Consider the following 17,665-nt stretch of genomic DNA (forward strand, 5'->3'; position numbering starts at 1 on the left):
GGTTTTGTACAGAAGCATGTGCCTGATTTCTGTTGGGCTAGTATCCAAAACACACAGAAGAGAGATCGAGAGGGGCAGGAGAAAGGGGTTGAGTTAAACATCAAATGTTTCTTTTGGATGGTTTGAAAAATTCTTCCTCTCATTCTCTCTGTGAATGTACACTCATGTGTCGTAAAGAAGGGGCTGGGGAGGGCGGGGGGGGGTGGGGGATAGGGGGGGTTCTCCAGGAGCAGAACGGTTGGCACTCGTCAGGCCACGCCCACCATCCAAGAGTGCACAGGTGGGCCACTTTTGTGTTTAGTCATCTAGTCATGGAACACCGTTGGGGGTGGGGGAGGGAAGGGGGGGCGGGTCTGTTAGACATTTTGTGATATCCAGAGAATATGTGGTCATGACCATACATGTTAATGATAATTATGTTGATGATGACGGTGATGTTGAAAAGTAATGACGTTGATATGACTGATGGAGGAAAAAGAAATTGAAGAAAAATAGAAGAAAAAAAAGTTGTTTCACGTAACAATGTTTGAGCCAATTTGTCTCTCATGCATTCCTGTCAAATGACAGAAAAATACTGAAAATTACAAAAATAAAAAGAAAAAAACAAACATTTTAAAACAGTTTTAGACGACAATGTTTTACTGACACACATTGGTGATGGTCAAATGTTAAAATAAAGGTGACATTTAAAAAAGAAAAGGAATGTTTTTGTGTGAAAGAAGTTCCATGTCGTTCTGTTACCATGCAGTTGGACTTTCCTCCAGACACAAAGAGAGTCACTAAAAGTGTGTTTGTCTAGATCCTGCGCTGTTGACTCACTAGAACAGATAGTTCAATGTGTCTCCAAAGCATACACAACCACACTGGACATGTGTGTGTGCGTGCGTGCGTGGGTGCATGCATGCGCATGTTTGTGCGTGTGTGTGTGTGTGCGCATGCATGCTTCATGGAAGGATATGAACCTCTACAGGACACACAAATGTACATCCCTTTCAAGAATGACTGAACATGACACTCTCATACTAAATACATTTCTCAACTTTATTGTGAGATGACACTTTACATTTTGTTGAATTTACTAACATCGGCATTTTTTCAAATACATTAATCAACATTTGTGACCGTCAGGTACCCCCTGGTGTTGATTCTAGGCATTACATCTGTTCTTGAAGCAGCATGTCCAGCCAGGCCGATCACAGAACTCCAACCTGGCACACCCTTTCTCCCCCGTTTCTGGGAGAAAAACACACAGGAGGTTAGAGGGCATGGGAAACCATTGACTTCTGTCATTAGTATATTCCTCACAATCCACAAATCTTCAAAAGATGTGTACTTATGTCACACAGTATGTTATCCCGGCGACTTTTGAAATGAAAGTGTGTTACTTACTCCTGGTGTAGCACGCTTGCTCTACTTTACTAGAGCACTGGAGCACCTGGTTCTTCACCATGAACATGTCCTCGCCATAGCACTCGATGTTAAACTGTTGAGCTGCGGCACAGGAAGGAGAGCAGATCTCCTGGTTCATGCTCCTGCCTGCTTTTTAGATATGACGGCACACGTTTTGTGTGTGCGCGTGTGTCTGTAGGTAGTGTATAAAAGTGTGTTTGTGTGGGTGTATGTGTTTGTCATACCTGTGCACAGCAGAGGCAGCAGAAGCAGTAAGACCAGGTACGCTTTCATCGTTCTTCACTTGGTTACAGGATGGACGTGGCTGTGTGAGATTCAGGGAGACTGAGGGTCACTGAGACAACCCGTGCTTTTATACTCTGTTGTGTTGACACACACACACACACACACACACAGTCACAGGGTTATGCAAGTTTATTGGCAAGTGTTGTGATGTTCTTCCAACTGTCATGTTTACTGTCTCTCTATTCGTCAGATATGATCAAGGCCTGAAGCAGACAGTGTTCTTTTGTGTCCTTTATCCCGAGGCAACATCATGAGTTATGTTTACTTTATTTCATGAAGTCTTTATTGGTCAGATATAATCAGATATCCATGAGCATGCAAAGCAATATTTCAGAATACATACACAGTATAACATTGTTTCAATAGAAAGTCATGTTTGTTTAATACACAGTTAATTGAAAGACAGCAACAAAAACAATTGCACTATTGCATCGTTCTCTTGCACTATCAGTTTTTTTAGGTTAGATTGTAAATTATGACAACTTTTTTTTTTTTTTTCAGTAATAACTAGACCCCCCTTAGTATTAGCTAGACTTTGCTCCTTTTGATAGTTAGTCCACACTCCACATATTTAAGTTTCCCTGCCAAAGTAAATTCCTTGTTTGTGCAAACATTCATGGCAAATAAAATCCCTTATGATTCTGATTCTGATTCAAATTAACAGGTGATACAGGAGACAGGAAAAAGCCTAGCTTTTTTTTTTTTAACTTTTTTTCTCTCATTCTTTGTTTTGGTCATCCTCCCCAATGTCAATAACCACAGACACTTTGGCAGGGCAAATCTTCAGGGGTTCTTTATTGCGACCGGCATCGCTCACACAGGGAGAGAAGTAGGGCAGCAGCCTCTCTGTAAACTTGTCTTGAAACGTGTACATGAGGGACATGTCAGCTGAGTCGTAGAAGGACACCTCTCCTTTGTCGTAGTCCAGATACACTTTCACCCTGCTGGGCTTGCTCTTCAGGGTGAGCCGGGTCCATGGCATGGTACAGGCACTGTACTGACCTCCATCCCTCAGGGCCAGGGCCCAGAACCCGTGGGCCGGGTTCACAGTCAGGACGCCCTTCCTGCACACGCTCTCCTTCAGGACCCCCAGGTCCCAGCGGGTCTTGGACCCCACGTTCACCTCCCAGCAGTGCCGGCCGAACGAGAAGGGCTCGGCCCCCAGGACGCACACACACCGGTCAAATCGCTCCGGGTTGTCGGGGAGGGAAGGCACGTCGCAGTTACATGCGCTGGTGAGGTCATCAGACAGAGAGACCCAAGGGGCAGCTGTGTTGGGGTCAAGGGTCACTGGGACTGGAGGATATTGAGACAGACAGAAAGAGGAACACGTATATCTCAACAGAAGTGTGTAAACAAAGTCACTTTAATCTTATGTTGCACTATTTATGTATTTTTCTGGTACTGATACTAACAATACTGGACTTTCTGCTGCATCTTCTCCCAAACTGAGAACTTCAGGTTGCCCAGGTGTTTGGCCACGTCTACCAGAGACCCGGAGACAGGCTCCGGGTCAGGCGGAGTGTATTTGAACCTGAAGATGTAGAGCATGTAGTAAACATTCCTAATGATAAACACCTACAGTAGCCACAAACAGACTGATATGACTGATTTATCATACCTTTCTTTGGTGGTCTTGTAAGCCTCGGGGGAAAAAAAAATATACATGATTTTCAATGAAAGAAATATACATATTGTATTCTAAGAGCGCTGGTAAAGCGAAAGTGTATTACCTGCAGGAAAAGGAGATCTCTGGAGTCTATCTTCTGTTCTATATCTTTAATGGTGCTGGAGAGTGATGCCACCTTCTTGCTCAGGTGTTCAATCTTCTCCTTCATGATCATTGACTTGATGTCCACATCCTGTGCGAGGGCTGACAGACTACAGACTTCCTCCAGCAGCAGGAAGTGATGAAGGTCCTCAAAATCCTGTTTGATCTTCTTCTCTGTTTGACTGCCTTGGTTCTAGGAGTTCGAAATGTAAAAAAAAAGGAAATGTTTACTGTCTGAAAATGGCTTACTAGACACTAACAGTCATCACAGTCTCAATGCCAAAGTAGCATTCTACTTTGTAGTTGGTTTTCAAAAGGTTTGAGTTCTCACCTTGATATGCTGTACTTTTTTCTCACACTCCTGCTTTACTTTTTGGAAAGTCTCCAACTTTTTCTTCAAAGGGGGAAGACAGGCTTTAAATTCACCCTGTCAAACAAAACACATATACAATGAAGATAATATAGTTTAAAAAAACTGAGCTGACAGTCACATCTAGACAAGTAACACTGTACTTTCACGTGTGGTTTTCAGTGTTCACTAAGAGAAGAATCGTTCATGAAAAAACAAATAATACTTTCAAAGTAATTACTTAAAAAAAAAAAAAAGTTAATTCAGTCTACAGTGCACCACGCTTAAACATTTCTGTTACAGGTATTCATGTTTGCTCCTCTCTGGACCCAAGGGTAAAAAAGGTGTGTCGTGAAAACGGGTAAAAAAATAAGATGTGAGCCTTCACACCTCACTGCTGTTCAATATAGCAACAATAACCTGTCTGTCTCCCTATCTGTCAGCCTGCCTCCTGCTTTTGTCACACTCTCTGCCCTGTGTATTGTGAAACGAAACATTGGCTTGCAGAAACCTGCAAAAGGTTAGTAGAAAACATTATTTTGAAACATCGTAAAATATTTAATAAAAAAAAAACTGTATTTTCCCCAACTCTACCTCAACCTGATTCAAATTGGGGGTTAGTTTACAGACATTGTTCTGACTGTATAGTTTTAAAAACCCAACAACGTTGTTGCTCCTTCAGACCCACAAACATTGGGCGAATAATAAAAATACGAACACAGCCTAAGGGGTTAAAAAAATATGTATTCTACAGCGAATGGATATGTGCTAGCAACCTGGCCATTCCTGTCAGACTGGTTCAGGCATTGTGTTGTCGTGTCTCTGATCAAACTGGTAAGAATCGGACAAACACACAGTAACTGACAACTGGCGCAGTGATAATGGCATGAAGTGTCTGTCTATACCTTGAGGTCCTGGGCAGCCTCGTCCACAGGGCACAGCTGATGTTGTCTGTGTTTCCTGGCTGTCTGACACACCACACACAGAGGCTCCTTGTCCTCCATACAGAAGAGCAGCAGCTTCTCTCCATGCTGGGCACAGCAAGCCTCCACCTCCTCACACAGGGACACCTTCCTCTGGCCACGTTCCCCATTTCCATCTCTCTCTCCCTCTCTTGTCGACACACTCCTTCCTCTCTCCCTCCATTCCTTCCTCTCCTCCTCGGTTTTGATATTCTCCTTGGTGCAGGTCTCCACTATGTTTCTCAGAACCAGGTTGCTCGTCGGCGAGCCGGTCAAGGAGGTCTGTCTGCACACGGGGCACAGCTTGATGACCCGGCCAGTCCAGTAGGTGTCCAGGCAGCGCCTGCAGAAGCTGTGGCTACATTCCAGCACCACAGGGTCTGAGAATATCTGACAGCACACAGGGCAGGACATGTCATCCTCCAGGACCCATGGTTTGGCCGCCATCGTGGGGATAGAGTGTCTGTGAGTGCCCGCGGTGGTGTGAGGAACCAACAAATGGCTGCAGAATAGTTTCACTTTCTCATGTTGATTCACCACACAGATCCAATCGAAGGTGGATGCGGCTGGACTGGTTGAGTGAGTTGGCGTTGACGTTGATAGCTCAAATGACTACTCTCAGAGACAGAGGATTTACAAAACGTCACACTTTTATTGAAACGTAATCGGGAGGGTCGATGAAAATCACGTTGAAATCACTGAACATAACATTGCGCACAAAGTAGTGGAACAAAAGAACAGCCAAACACTCAACCACTGAAGAAACCATAGGGATGTATGTGACTGTACACTCTGTACTGTGTGCTTTAAAGTTGAACAGTCTTCTTGGAGAGGGCTGTTTGAGTGACCGTGACACACACGTTCTCAGGGCAGATCCTTAGAGAACCAGGGTTGCTGCCATCAGAGTTCAGACAGGGAGAAAAGTAAGGGAACAGCCTCTCCTTGAAGCTGTCCGTAAACGTGTAAATGAGGGACATGTCACTGGAATCGTGGAACGACACCTTCCCTCTCTCATAGTCGAGCTGAACCCTGACCCTCTGGGGTTTTCTCTTCAAGGTCAAAGGGGTTCCCAGAGGGGCTGTCCCGGCGCTGAACTCTGTTCCGTTCCACAGGCCCACGGCCCAAATCCCGCCATTCGGGCTGATGGTTACACTGCCCTTCCTGGTCACGCCCTCTTTGGCCACACCCAGAGTCCATGCCTTCTTAGGCCCCACCTCCACCTCCCAGCTGTGTGTGCCAGAGCTGAAGCTTTGGGAACCGAGCACACTGACTGAACTGTCAAAGCGCTCAGCGTTATCAGGCACCTCCTGGGACACCCGTCCGTCTTTAACTTCCAAAAGGCCTCCAGAGATGAGCAGGTCGGCGTGAGCTGTATTCACGTCCAAGGTCACAGGAGCTGATAGACAGAGGGGAGGTGACAGTTAGATGCACCAACTCAGTTAAGCTATGACCTGGATATTAGTTGAACCTATTCATAGTTTGTGCATGGTTTTTATGTGCATTTATGTGACATGGCTGTATAACACGACTGGCCATGTACACAGATTCCGGTGACTGGGCACCTTTCGTCAGCGACAGAAAATGATTCAGCACATTCTACAAACTGGGGTATTACACCAGACGACAAATATGTAGGTAATCAGAACGTTGGGTCGTTCAAACCATGAATCACCGGATTCAGTTGTGTATGTTTGCTTTGATAGGTGAAAAAACAGGGGGTTAGGTTCATGTTTGGGGTTAACGACCACTCGTCAGTTTTCTTTTGGATTTGAATGTTGACTTCAAGTGGCCGGCAGCCGCTACATATTTCCTTATTTTCACCTCCCCATTACATACCACCGTAATTTCAAATGTAATCGCAAATAATGTATAAATGTCATACATCTCCTGTCCATAGTGAAAGTCACGCCAGTGAGCCATATCAATCACTCCATAATTAAGCAGAACAAGCAGTAGGTAATGTATTTCTGAACACGGATTACGGAATCGGATCTGAACAAGTGACGTTGTTGGTTTACTACGGACCGAAGGTCGGATTGTTCTCGATACGCCAGAGTTTGGCCTGGAATGGTAATATATAACTACTAGCTATTGTGCCGTGACTTTGTCAATGCTTTACTGAATAGGATACTGATAGATAATTGGTACTCACTGTATGTCACTTTATCCTGCATCTTCTTCCACACCTTAAACCTTAGATTGCCCAGGTGGTGGGCCACATCAATCAGAGCCCCTGACACAGGCTCTGGGTCTGTAATGCTCTGCTGGGCCCTAGAAAAACAGATATCCCAAGTTATTATAAGCTGCAAGACCTAGTTAAATGGTAATTTAACTGATTAACTATCACTGGAATATCCCTTACCTGTGTTTAATGTCTTTGTAGATCTGAAACACAGTATTAAAGAACATTATTGAAAATGTATGTTTTTTTAACTACAAAACTCCAGAAATATCTGGATCATTCAAAGTTGTTGAAAGTAGAGATTGTGTGTGTGACAGAGAGAGGTAGACCTTTAGAAAAGAGAGTGCATCAGTGTCCATCCTGTTCTTCATGTCAGTGATCTTCTCAGAGAGCGAGGCCATCTCGCTGATCAGACGGGCCGTCCTGTCAGCCAGTGATGCTGTCTTCCTCTCCTCCTCCTGCTTCAGGGCCGCCAGCCTGGTCTCCTCCTCCTCCTTCAGGTACTGGTGCAGCTGGGTAAACTCTCTTCGAATCTGGGCCGCCGTCTCCTGAGCCTGGTTCTGGGGCAGGGAGTGAAGGAGGGGTTGGAGAAGGCAGAGAGAGAGAGAAAGAGAGAGTGTATGTTTGTGTGAGAGAGAGAGAGAGAGAGAGAGAGAGAGAGAGAGAGAGAGAGAGAGAGAGAGAGAGAGAGAGAGAGAGAGAGAGAGAGATAGAGAGATAGAGAGATAGAGAGATAGATAGATAGACAAAGGCATAGGGTAAGACGGAGATCAATCAGAAATGGAGAGGAATGGGGCAGCAGAAACAGAGCGAGAGAAGGTGGTGAGATGGTCGGGGGGAGGGAAAAGAAGAGAAGAGATCAAAGGGTGCATGGTGGTGGAGAGCTATATTCAATGTTGTAAGAGAGGCAAGTCCTCAAGACAGTCTTTGCAATGCCCCGCAGTATACCATACCTTGATGAACAGAGCGGCATTGCTGCTAGTGTCTCTCACCAGATTCAAGTCTGCCCGAGCGCCAAGAGCTTTCAGCAGCGAATCGAGTTTACTCTGGAGCAAGAGATGAAAGGGAAGAGATGCGTATGAGTGAAAGAGGGGTTTCAATCGAGACTGCAGTGAGGGTTGTCTAGATTATTGTAACATAATAGGACAAATAGCAACAACACTTTGGGATCTTGTGAAAGCTTTCTATCAAAATCAAAGTACAGTATCTGTGTTCAAGTTTTCAAAGCACTGAGCTATTGCCTCCCCTCTGTTGTTGTGTAATCTTTCCAAAAAGAATAACCAGTAGAACCCAGAGTTGCATCGTGGTCTGTTGTCAAGCCAGTACGCTACCTTACACACTTCTGCAGCCGCTTCAATTGTCTGGTGAGCGTGCTTGGAATGAGACTCCACACACGCTGCACACAGAAGCACCTCGCACTCCCCACAGAAGCCCTTGAGCTTCTTCCTATGGGTCCCACACACTCCGGGACCCTCCGCGTGACCCTCGCCCCCTCCCTTCGCTCCCTCTTTCTGCAGGAAAGCCTCCACGATGTTGGCCAGTTTCAGGTCGGGCTGATAGATCTCCTTGGACGACTTGCGTTTACAGACGGGGCACTCCCGCTTCTTCCCCTGCTCCCAGGCTGCCTTCAGACAGCCGCGGCAGAAGCTGTGCTGGCAGCTCAGACTCACAGGGTCTTGGTAGAAGTCTATACAGATGGGACAGCTCAGTTCCTGCTCCAGTGTAGTCGTAGGCTCGGCCATTTTCTTTTCGACTCGATGTCAACTTGTGCTGGGGCGTCGGTATCTCTTATGGTAGCAGGTCTGTTTAATGATTGTGAGAGGGTAACGCGTTAAGAGGTGATCAAAGTTTACCTTGCTTTGAGAATTCCTGCAATGCATTAAGTCATGACTTTGGCCTCTGAGGTTGCCATACTAAACATGTTTTAATTAATGATTAATAAGTCAGTCCTAATAGCTGTGCACTGCATGTATTATCAAGGTACTGCAATTACACTAGAGTACAACGTTACTAAAGACATTTCTTGCAATACATTTTACTCAGTGATGACTGGAAGTGATTTGTTTATGTTCAGATTTGTACTGCTTGTCAATCAGGTGTCTATTTCCCGTGGAGGAGCAGACAGTGTATTTGTTGTAATCTGGACTCTGGTCACTGGGCAGGGAGCCAGGAGAGAGCCTCAGGTCTTCGCTGGCTCAGCGTGATTGCACGCCATCATGACACAGCTGAAATGATTTACAACAGCAGTTTCTAAGATACGCCAACTGACACCAATTGCTCGTAGAGGGACAGAAACATGGTTCTAGTGATGCAAGCAGTGTTTTTACATGAGGTTTTGAGTACCTTGAAGGCAACTTATTTGAAGTTTTGTGAAACGTAGTTGGCACTGCTGCCTACAGGTGGCAGTAAAGTTCTTTTACGTTTCAAACAGTTGTAACTGTTCTTTGACTCAGAAAGGGGTGAAAACAAGGCCGATATTTAAGAGGCTATTGAGTTTATATTGATTATTTGCCAGATTCAGCCCCATTGTGCTCTCCTGGAGAGAGAGAATCTAATCAAATCACAGTTTAACACCTTGCTGCAACATAATCGTTTTTAAACAGGGCTCTTTAAAGTTCTGATGAATTCCATCACCTGTTTTCTTCATCTTTTTGTGCAACTCAACTCTAATTCAAATGTTTTATCACATTCTCGAGATAGTTGTTCCCTCCTATAGTGCTTTCAAGTAGCCATTTCTTCTTATTGCTCCTTGAAGAGACAGGGGGACCCTTAGTTGGCATTGTTTTTTCCGTGTGTTGTTGTCTAGAGTTGTGAGGGTAAACTGTATGTGTATTGAGGGTATTCATTCTGACATCATCGTTAAGTTGAGCCTAGGAGACGGTAATGTAATGCCCCTGATAGGGGCAACCAACATCTGTGTCTTAGCCTTAGTAATAAGGCATTGAAAGGAAACCAATTGGCCCGTAGCAGCAAATGTAGAACCCAGCTCAGTTACCCAGTAACACAGCTCTCTCTTCCCAGAAACACAATGTGAACTTGACAGCCTTTTAAACACATCTCTTCACATTCTCCTTCCTGACTGTGATCATGAGTGTATTACTCATACCAGCTCCCAGCTCTGAACTGAGTTTCACTGGAGAAGGGTACCCTGTGTTCCTGCCCTTGATTATAATTGCAGGTGGTGGTTAACACCTGACCTGGGGTCTCGTTTCATTACCACTTCCTGATGGTCACCGATAAGACTCGATTGGATGACGAGTCGTGAGATGGGATATGTGTAGCTAAGTGTCAGAGATCTGACCAGGGGAACATTTTAAGTGGATGTTGCCCTCTCTGATCCTTTTTATTTTTTACTTTCTCTCTCACTCAGATGCGAGGATAGAACCGGCACTGCATGATTTGAGTGATGGGCTCCACTGAAGGCAGCCGGTAGCATTAGACTGCCTGGCTCCACCCAGCTAATCAGCGGCCGCCGCCGGCGCAATGCTGAATCTGAAACAGGCTCTGTGTCACTGTTAGAGAGAGGGACAAGGCAGCAGCACAGTGAAACTGTGGAGACGCGGAAGGGGATTTGGACGTGTTGGTGTATGTGTAAAATGGCTTCAGTGTTTTTGTGTGTGTGCGTGTGTGTGTGCGTGTGTGTGTGAGTATTTGCGTGTGTGCATGTTCTTGGAAATGAAAGCCAGTGTTCCATGATGGAGTGGTGCTTTCTTCTGTGCTGAGGGCGGGAGACAGAAACATTACTCATGAGAAAGTAGGCGGAAAGGGGCGGGACTAAAGTACCAATGGGCGCTCACAGAAATGACTAGCCAAAAATCCAGAACACAGGGATGTCAAGAATGAGGCGGATGGGATTGGGCTTGTTTGTACCTTGTCAGAATCACCCTTTTGAATCAGTGAGCCATGTCTACCACAACCAAACTCTGGGAGAGAGGCATTACTGTTGGCTTCACTGCCAGGTCATCAAGCTAGCTCATGCTGTTTAGGACAGAGTGTAGCAGGATGCAGCTACTGAACTGGACATTTCATGTGGCTTCGACTGCCCTAAATCCATAAGTGACTGGACCCTTGAGGTTACCTGCAGCAGTGTGGCAGCATCTGGGTGGCTGGGCCAGTTCTCTCAGAGCAATCTGTTTCTCAACCATTCTTTATTACTTTTGTGTTGGTGCTTAGACTCCCATGGGTTTCTCAATGAAGTGTGGTTTTAGCTTTCAAGAAGAAATATAATCCCGTCTGCATTTGAAATTGAAGTCTGGGATGCTGGAAGTGTAAACAAAAGAATAATGGGGTGCTGTGTAGACATTGTATTAACACACTTATTAATGTTCTTTGGTCGGGTGTGTCTGTATACCTAAAGTCCAGTATTCATTATTCATTATAACTTGAAAGAGCAATACAACTGTGTTCCTAAATACAGTATGGTACGACCCTAATGGTCCTGATAGGATGTTTATATATGTATTGCATTGTCATGATATACATGTACAGTGTAACAATGTGTATTGGTTCCTCATGAGTGGGTAGAAGTAGCTTTTTCAAATACAACAGAATCTTACTGGACTGTATGCTGTGAGATGAGGACCTAGCATACACACACACATTTACCTTTACACACACTGTGCCTTGAGATGAGTGGCTGTGTTCCAAGTGTTACTGCACAATCACCTTGACAACCTTCTCAATAACTGAAGCGTCTGTTGGAAATGATGCAGCCAAGCAGCAGAGTACACATCGGGAGCACATTATATCTATTGGCCAACGAGCACACAACACTGCTGTCATAGTCTCACATTCTCTGGATCACATTGTCGAATTTCTGGCCACTCCTTTGACTAACCATCTTTTCATACAAGGACTCACACAAAACACAGAACGGCCCATCCACAAGCAATAAAAACATAATTTCCATTTGGGCCGTGTGGAAGAAATTGCGATTTCCTGTGTTCTTACATTATTCACTAATCAATAGAACTAGTCACTGAATACTAGTTAGCATGTTCTCATGTAAGCTTGCAATTAATAAGAGTAGTGTCTATGTGATAAGTAATGAGTGTCTATGTGTCCGGGTTATTAGATGTTCGGGATCAGGAGAAACAGGCTAAATGTCCCTTGTCATGACTACAAGGAGAGTTCCAACTATGAACTCTCTAGTCTGAGTGATCATGTGTTGGGAGCTGTGAATCTCTTTCTCTGAGACTGTTGTAACGTCATTACTGCCTGACTGTCACTATCTATGTTTACATTCTTGTGCCCTATAAAAGATGGTCCTCCGGCCTTCAGAGCAGAGAGACATGATTGAGACCTAAGACTGGTGTTGTGTTGTCATTTATTGTCAGAGGTCTGGTTTTCTCTCCCAATCTGCAGATTGATAAATACTTATTAAAATCCAGAACTCAACTGAACTTAGTCACTCCGTTTATGAAGAGACGGACAAAACACTTTCTTCATCAGCCGATGCCAACTGCTAAAATGTGCTACGGCATGATTCCTGTTGATTAATATGCCTTTTCAGTTCAAAACTGATCCCAGTGGCAATTCATTTGGAACCTCAGCAGGCAAGTAATGGTGCTGAAATTATGTAAGGCAAGGTTTCTTTCTCCTATCCCAGTGTCGATGTCGTCGTAATTACATGTTCAGATTCTGTGAATGTAGGTCTGGCTGGAGGCCAGAAGATGGAGATTTCCATGTCTGACGGAGGGAGGAAAACAATGGAGAGAAATAGCTTTTCCTGGTCAGAACCGCAAGCCCCTGGATCTTATGAGGACAGTTCAATGAATAATTAATAATGGAATTTGAGGTCATATTTTATTAAAAAGCTTTCAGTTTAGAAAAGGCTATGTATCAACCCACAGTCGGAACATGGAGCCGAGCTTCTTTGATACTGTGGGATAAAGCTGTGCTGTTGTGTTTCAATGGGAGCTGCCTTTGGTAATAAAGTGGTCATGTGTAAGGGGACTGTGTGTGTTTGTGTGTGTGTGTGTGAGAGAGAGAGAGAGAGAGAGAGAGAGAGAGAGAGAGAGAGAGAGAGAGAGAGAGAGAGAGAGAGAGAGAGAGAGAGAGAAAAACTAGACCACAGAAAATGCAAAGGGGTAGTAGATGAGCAAGAGGTTTGAACAGGAACAGGAATCTGCCTGTTAATTGTTTTTCCAGTCACCTGTCTCAGATGTAAAATACACTCCAAAGGAGTTGCCCTTCTTGAGGTTGAATAGAAAACAGGGACATACTAGTGTGGCTTTCTCGTTTAACTTAGAAGTTAGGAAGTACAGAAATAAAAAAGAGGAAACTGGAGGGTCGGGTGGATTTTTGGATAAGGCTGCTTTATTTTGATCATGTGATCTCAGGGCCAATAGGCAGAAAGGGGACATCCACATCTTATTGGAGTCAGTTCAACATTATTTCCTCATTCCATCAACCAACCTAGGATGTGAGAAAAAAAGCCTTCCGTCTTCTCAGAAACTTTTGACTAGAAATGCTTTTGTCAATTACACCTACATGACTCTCTCTCTCTCTCTCTCTCTCTCTCTCTCTGTCTCTCTCTCTCTCTCCTCTCTCCCTCCCTTCTTCCAGACTGTTGTGAATGATGCATTACACATGGCTTACACATGGCTGTTGACGGGTGACGAGACTTGGCGGGCAGAATGGGTGTGGTCAGGTGATGACTCCTGGCTCATGCATTCTGCCAGCAGTATGTTGACCCCTCACCCCTCCAACCAGAGGACAGCACTGCGGGACAAAGGGGATTTGCATTTAGATTGGAAGCCTGTCTCTTCTCTTTCTCAGCCTCTGAAGTCTGTCTTCCCTGGGTCACTCTTATTGATCCATTGTGATTCTGGTTCAGAGGACGCTTGTCAGAACAGTGTACTGTCAGTGTGTGTGTGTGTGTGTGTGTGTGTGTGTGTGTGTGTGTTTCAAACCCATAACACCACAGAACACTTTCTTAACTAAGGTGTAGTGTACTGTGGGAATTTACGTGTTCATTTTTGATACGATTCATTGACTTGGCTTTTAGCTCAGTAAAGCTTTACATGCATTGTTAAAAAATTGCACGTATTTATGATGCCTTTTTCCAATAAGAGTTACATTTGAACATTTAGGTGGCCATATACAATATGTACAGTTCAATACATGGTTCCAGACAGATTTTTTCTTTTCAAGATAAAGAGACTCATTCCTGTGACAGTCATCCCTGTGAGACTCATCCCTGTGCTGTGATGACATCAAGTCTCACTGAAAGCTCATCCCATCACCTGGTAAAACTCAAGCGTGTGACTCACCCCCATGTTGTGATAACATCAAGTCTCACTGAAAGCTCATCCCATCACCTGGTAAAGCTCAAGCGTGTGACTCACCCCCATGTTGTGATGACATCAAGTCTCACTGAAAGCTCATCCCATCACCTGGTAAAGCTCAAGCGTGTGACTCACCCCCATGTTGTGATGACATCAAGTCTCACTGAAAGCTCATCCCATCACCTGGTAAAACTCATCCCTGCGAGACATCCTTGTAAGGCTCATCCATGTGTCTCTGTGCGGCGTACCCTCCAGGCCATGCAGCCACACCATGTCCCTGTGAGGTCATCACCCTGGCTGTCACACAGAGGTGGTGGGGACCCAGCCTTCTATTTTGGTCCCTCACGTAATTTATATAATACAGGGAAAGGACCAGGCAATTATCAACCCCCAGAAATCACTTGCACTGCCTCCCCCCCAGCAGGTCATCCAGTACTAACTCCACTGCTGTACACAGGGTTTCAAGAACTATTAACACATCCTGTCCTGGGCTTCCAACTCCACGGGGAAGCTGGCCTTTTCAAACCGCCATGCCTATTACTGTATTTCATCATATTAGCTGAATTTCAGATGATGGTCTGTGGGAAAAAAAAGATTTATGAAGCATAAAACCGCATTGCATTCTCATAGTCCTTCACCTTAAAACCAGGGGACCCAGTCTGGCTGATATAACGCCGGAGCCAAACACATTGGGATTTATTTGTTTACCTGGTGTTCAAGGTCAATGCATTACACAAGGCAATATCTCACTAGGAGTCAGAGGTGGAGGATGTTGGCTCAAGGCCAAGCACCTGTGGCATTATGGGTAATCGATAAGCGCCTGAACGAAGCAGTCCGACGCGGTATTCAAGGAGCTGTTAGCATGATGGGCCTCTGGGAGTCCTCCTGGTGGGACGGCTGAGCGCTGTGGGACACACTCTGACAGGACGTGACCAGCTTCACAATGACTTTGATCATTGTGATCACAATGATCCACACCTCATTTCAATTTACAGAATGGGTTGAGGGGATGGGATTCTGCTGATGTTGTGAATGAGGGGTTGAACGGTGTTGTTATATGTGGTTGCATGAAAGCAACCTGAAGCCTGTTTTCAATTTCATACTGAAAGGGGGCACATTAAGTCTGTCATTACATTGCTGCTTACAAAGATAATGTTTTATCATGAAAAAACGATTTCATGTTTTTTGATGTGAATAAGGCCATATGTTTTAATGTATCTGTCAATGAACTGTAGTATGTCTGTCTGAATATTGACTTTCTTTACCTTCTTTTCTCTCTGTCTCTGTCACTAATAACCTCTATCCCCCTTGCTCTCATCTTGTGACCCCATTGCTGCCACTCCACATTAACAACCTACACATTATCAACACAGGTTTTAAATTATGCATGTCTCATTTACGTCCAATTGTGTGGTTTTCACACATTATGCAAATGGCGGGATTAACCCTGCTCCACCCTCATTAGCTGGTCACAACAACATAATTGGGTCGGGGGTGTGCGCCCTGTCGAGCTCTTGTGAACGAAAACAACATCTGTAATCGCAAAGGGAGGGAACCCTCCCCCCACCACCACCCTCCCACCCCTCCTTAGTACAAAGAGTAAGAAAGAGAGTTGCTCATCAAGCAGCAACTCCAAGTTCCAGTGGGTGACCATGAGGGTGGGAGGGAGAGACACAGGGGTGAGACAGCCAGACCATTTATTAAATCTGAATCTATTCTATTTGAGAAGTTGGATCCAGAGGTTAGGATAGGAGTTTGGGTGGCTGGGACCAATTGCAGACTCCATATTCCATTACCAAAGCCACAGCATGCCTGTTGACATTTAAATCAAAGCAATTCAATTTGTATGCTTATTATCTGTTATGCAGAAGTCTTAATAGGCACAACAGCAAATCAGGCTGTGTCTGTCGTGCAGTTGATTGAGCATGAATATAAGTGCAAGTGAATGGGAGGGTGATTGGAAGGGTTGTTATTTATGTTCCTATTAAAGTTAGCCGGGACGTATTTGATAAACTACTTTGGCTCAAACATCAGCTAACCTGTCCACAACAGAGGCTTAATCGTACGGTTTATAAATAATGAAAAAATGATCTGTATGTGTGTGAACATGTCTTACCTGTTCACTTTGCCCCAGACAAAAAGGGAGGAACAGAGGGATTCAATTTAGGAATCATCATCATTTTGAATCATCACTCTGTTTCCAGTAAGGTGCTGTAACAGACTTGAATGGTGAATGATGTTCAGGGAACCAATAGCATATAGACACCAAATTGAGGGGATGCGAGGAGGAGTGGTAAAACACAGAGGGAGGAAAAACACATAGACATGCGTGGGGACAACAGTGTGTGTGTGTGTGTGTTAAATATAATAGTTCCTGATTAATTGCTTTTCAACTGCAATTTTTCAAACACAATCTGGTCCAGCATAAAGCAGACTGTACACAGGTGCCGTTTTTCCTGGAATCATGACATGCATTTGCTTGTGCAGACAATTTTCCCTTCACTTGCATATTCCACTTAGTGAGCACAGCGAAACTTGCCTGACTCCAATGCTGCATATGGCGGGGTTCAAAGACTACGCTGACTAAGGCTGTAATCCACCCCTGCTGTCACTGAGATGGTCAGGGCCAGTCTCCAACCAACCCCTGTCACCAAGGATACCAATCCCACAATGATGTTACTCAAGAGCCGGTTGGCGGAGGGGAATCCCCCAGAGGATTGGGTCTTGTCCCAAGCTTAGCAACACGAGCTAATGGCTCATCAAGTTACTTGGCTATGTAGAAATGGCCATCCATGCTAATTAAGATGGTTAATACACAGGGAGTTGCCTGGACAGAATGACATCATCATCGTGGGACCATCTGTTGTGAGTCGGTGGCTTTGGATGCACAAAGGATATGGATGTAGGTGGGGCTGGGAAAGCCATGTTTATACATGGACTCTTCCTGGCCCACGTTAGACTAAGAAGTGAGTATTGTGTGACCTCCGAGGGGATCGGAGTGGGGAGATGCAGATTGATTATGCATATTGCTGTAGGGACTGTTGGTAGATTATTTACAGTAAATACCCTTCAATGACATGGTTGCTCATTCGTCACTCATTTCGATTCCAACAACATTCTCTTGCACCTCTCCTGATTGCCACAGTGGCTCCAGGCTCTATCAGACTCTCCTCAGACTATGACAGTCATCCACCACCACCCTCACTTCATCACTGGAGATGTGGAGCAACAACTGAGGTTCAGGCAGGCTGATTGCATGATCCCATCAGTAGCTGCCTACCTCTTTGGCCATCAGAGCCGGGGAGAGGAAGCGAGTGAGGGCGTCCCCTCCACTCGGACTCCCACAGAGCCCCACTATTCCTGATTCTGCTGATTTGTCTCTCACCCCTCTGCTATCAACTAAGACTCCCCACTGCA

The 17,665-nt window shown here is 45.0% G+C and overlaps 3 protein-coding genes across 5 annotated transcripts; all 3 read right to left on the minus strand.

Moving 5' to 3' along the window:
* Positions 1-1,020: 1,020 nt before the first annotated feature.
* Positions 1,021-1,745, minus strand: LOC146268314 (uncharacterized). Of its 3 annotated transcripts, none has more exons than XM_084708793.1 (3): positions 1,635-1,745; positions 1,390-1,491; positions 1,021-1,233 (listed from the first exon to the last, which is right to left on the minus strand). In XM_084708793.1, the coding sequence occupies exons 1-3, from the start codon at positions 1,681-1,683 to the stop codon at positions 1,148-1,150; spliced, it is 237 nt and encodes a 78-aa protein (XP_084564919.1). In that variant the 5' UTR covers positions 1,684-1,745; the 3' UTR covers positions 1,021-1,147. The 3 variants fall into 3 exon arrangements, with proteins under 3 accessions (XP_084564919.1, XP_084564917.1, XP_084564918.1); XM_084708791.1 differs by having other exon boundaries at positions 1,390-1,539; positions 1,635-1,737; XM_084708792.1 differs by having other exon boundaries at positions 1,390-1,536; positions 1,635-1,735.
* A 61-nt stretch (positions 1,746-1,806) lies between these two features.
* On the minus strand, positions 1,807-5,224 carry LOC146268315 (zinc-binding protein A33-like). Its single transcript, XM_084708789.1, has 6 exons — positions 4,721-5,224; positions 3,798-3,893; positions 3,429-3,659; positions 3,317-3,339; positions 3,111-3,229; positions 1,807-2,991 (listed from the first exon to the last, which is right to left on the minus strand). Exons 1-6 carry the CDS (start codon positions 5,222-5,224, stop codon positions 2,414-2,416), a joined length of 1,551 nt encoding a protein of 516 aa, XP_084564915.1. The 3' UTR covers positions 1,807-2,413.
* Positions 5,225-5,449: 225 nt separating this feature from the next.
* On the minus strand, positions 5,450-8,701 carry LOC146268316 (zinc-binding protein A33-like). The gene is made up of 6 exons (XM_084709443.1): positions 8,291-8,701; positions 7,913-8,005; positions 7,289-7,519; positions 7,140-7,162; positions 6,930-7,048; positions 5,450-6,173 (listed from the first exon to the last, which is right to left on the minus strand). Exons 1-6 carry the CDS (start codon positions 8,699-8,701, stop codon positions 5,584-5,586), a joined length of 1,467 nt encoding a protein of 488 aa, XP_084565569.1. The 3' UTR covers positions 5,450-5,583.
* Between the last annotated feature and the right edge of the window lie 8,964 nt (positions 8,702-17,665).

The sequence above is a fragment of the Hypomesus nipponensis genome, chromosome 11 (genome assembly GCF_054491055.1).
Source record: "Hypomesus nipponensis isolate SF chromosome 11, ASM5449105v1, whole genome shotgun sequence".
In the NCBI taxonomy this organism is placed as follows: domain Eukaryota; kingdom Metazoa; phylum Chordata; class Actinopteri; order Osmeriformes; family Osmeridae; genus Hypomesus; species Hypomesus nipponensis.

Bases quoted from the DNA above. Each gene is read 5' to 3' on its own strand.
- LOC146268314 (XM_084708791.1), bottom strand. From the start codon at position 1,683: ATGAAAGCGTACCTGGTCTTACTGCTTCTGCTGCCTCTGCTGTGCACA. The intron at 1,540-1,634 runs GTATGACAAACA...ATATCTAAAAAG, and splicing joins GCTGCCTCTGCTGTGCACAG to CAGGCAGGAGCATGAACCAG. The intron at 1,234-1,389 runs GTAAGTAACACA...TTTTTCTCCCAG, and splicing joins GCAAGCGTGCTACACCAGGA to AAACGGGGGAGAAAGGGTGT.
- LOC146268315 (XM_084708789.1), bottom strand. From the start codon at position 5,224: ATGGCGGCCAAACCATGGGTCCTGGAGGATGACATGTCCTGCCCTGTG. The intron at 3,660-3,797 runs GTGAGAACTCAA...TCGAACTCCTAG, and splicing joins AAAAAGTACAGCATATCAAG to AACCAAGGCAGTCAAACAGA. The intron at 2,992-3,110 runs GTTAGTATCAGT...AATATCCTCCAG, and splicing joins GCAGCAGAAAGTCCAGTATT to TCCCAGTGACCCTTGACCCC.
- LOC146268316 (XM_084709443.1), bottom strand. From the start codon at position 8,701: ATGGCCGAGCCTACGACTACACTGGAGCAGGAACTGAGCTGTCCCATC. The intron at 8,006-8,290 runs GTAGCGTACTGG...CTCTTGCTCCAG, and splicing joins CGGCTGCAGAAGTGTGTAAG to AGTAAACTCGATTCGCTGCT. The intron at 7,163-7,288 runs GTCTACCTCTCT...ACTGTGTTTCAG, and splicing joins ATGCACTCTCTTTTCTAAAG to ATCTACAAAGACATTAAACA.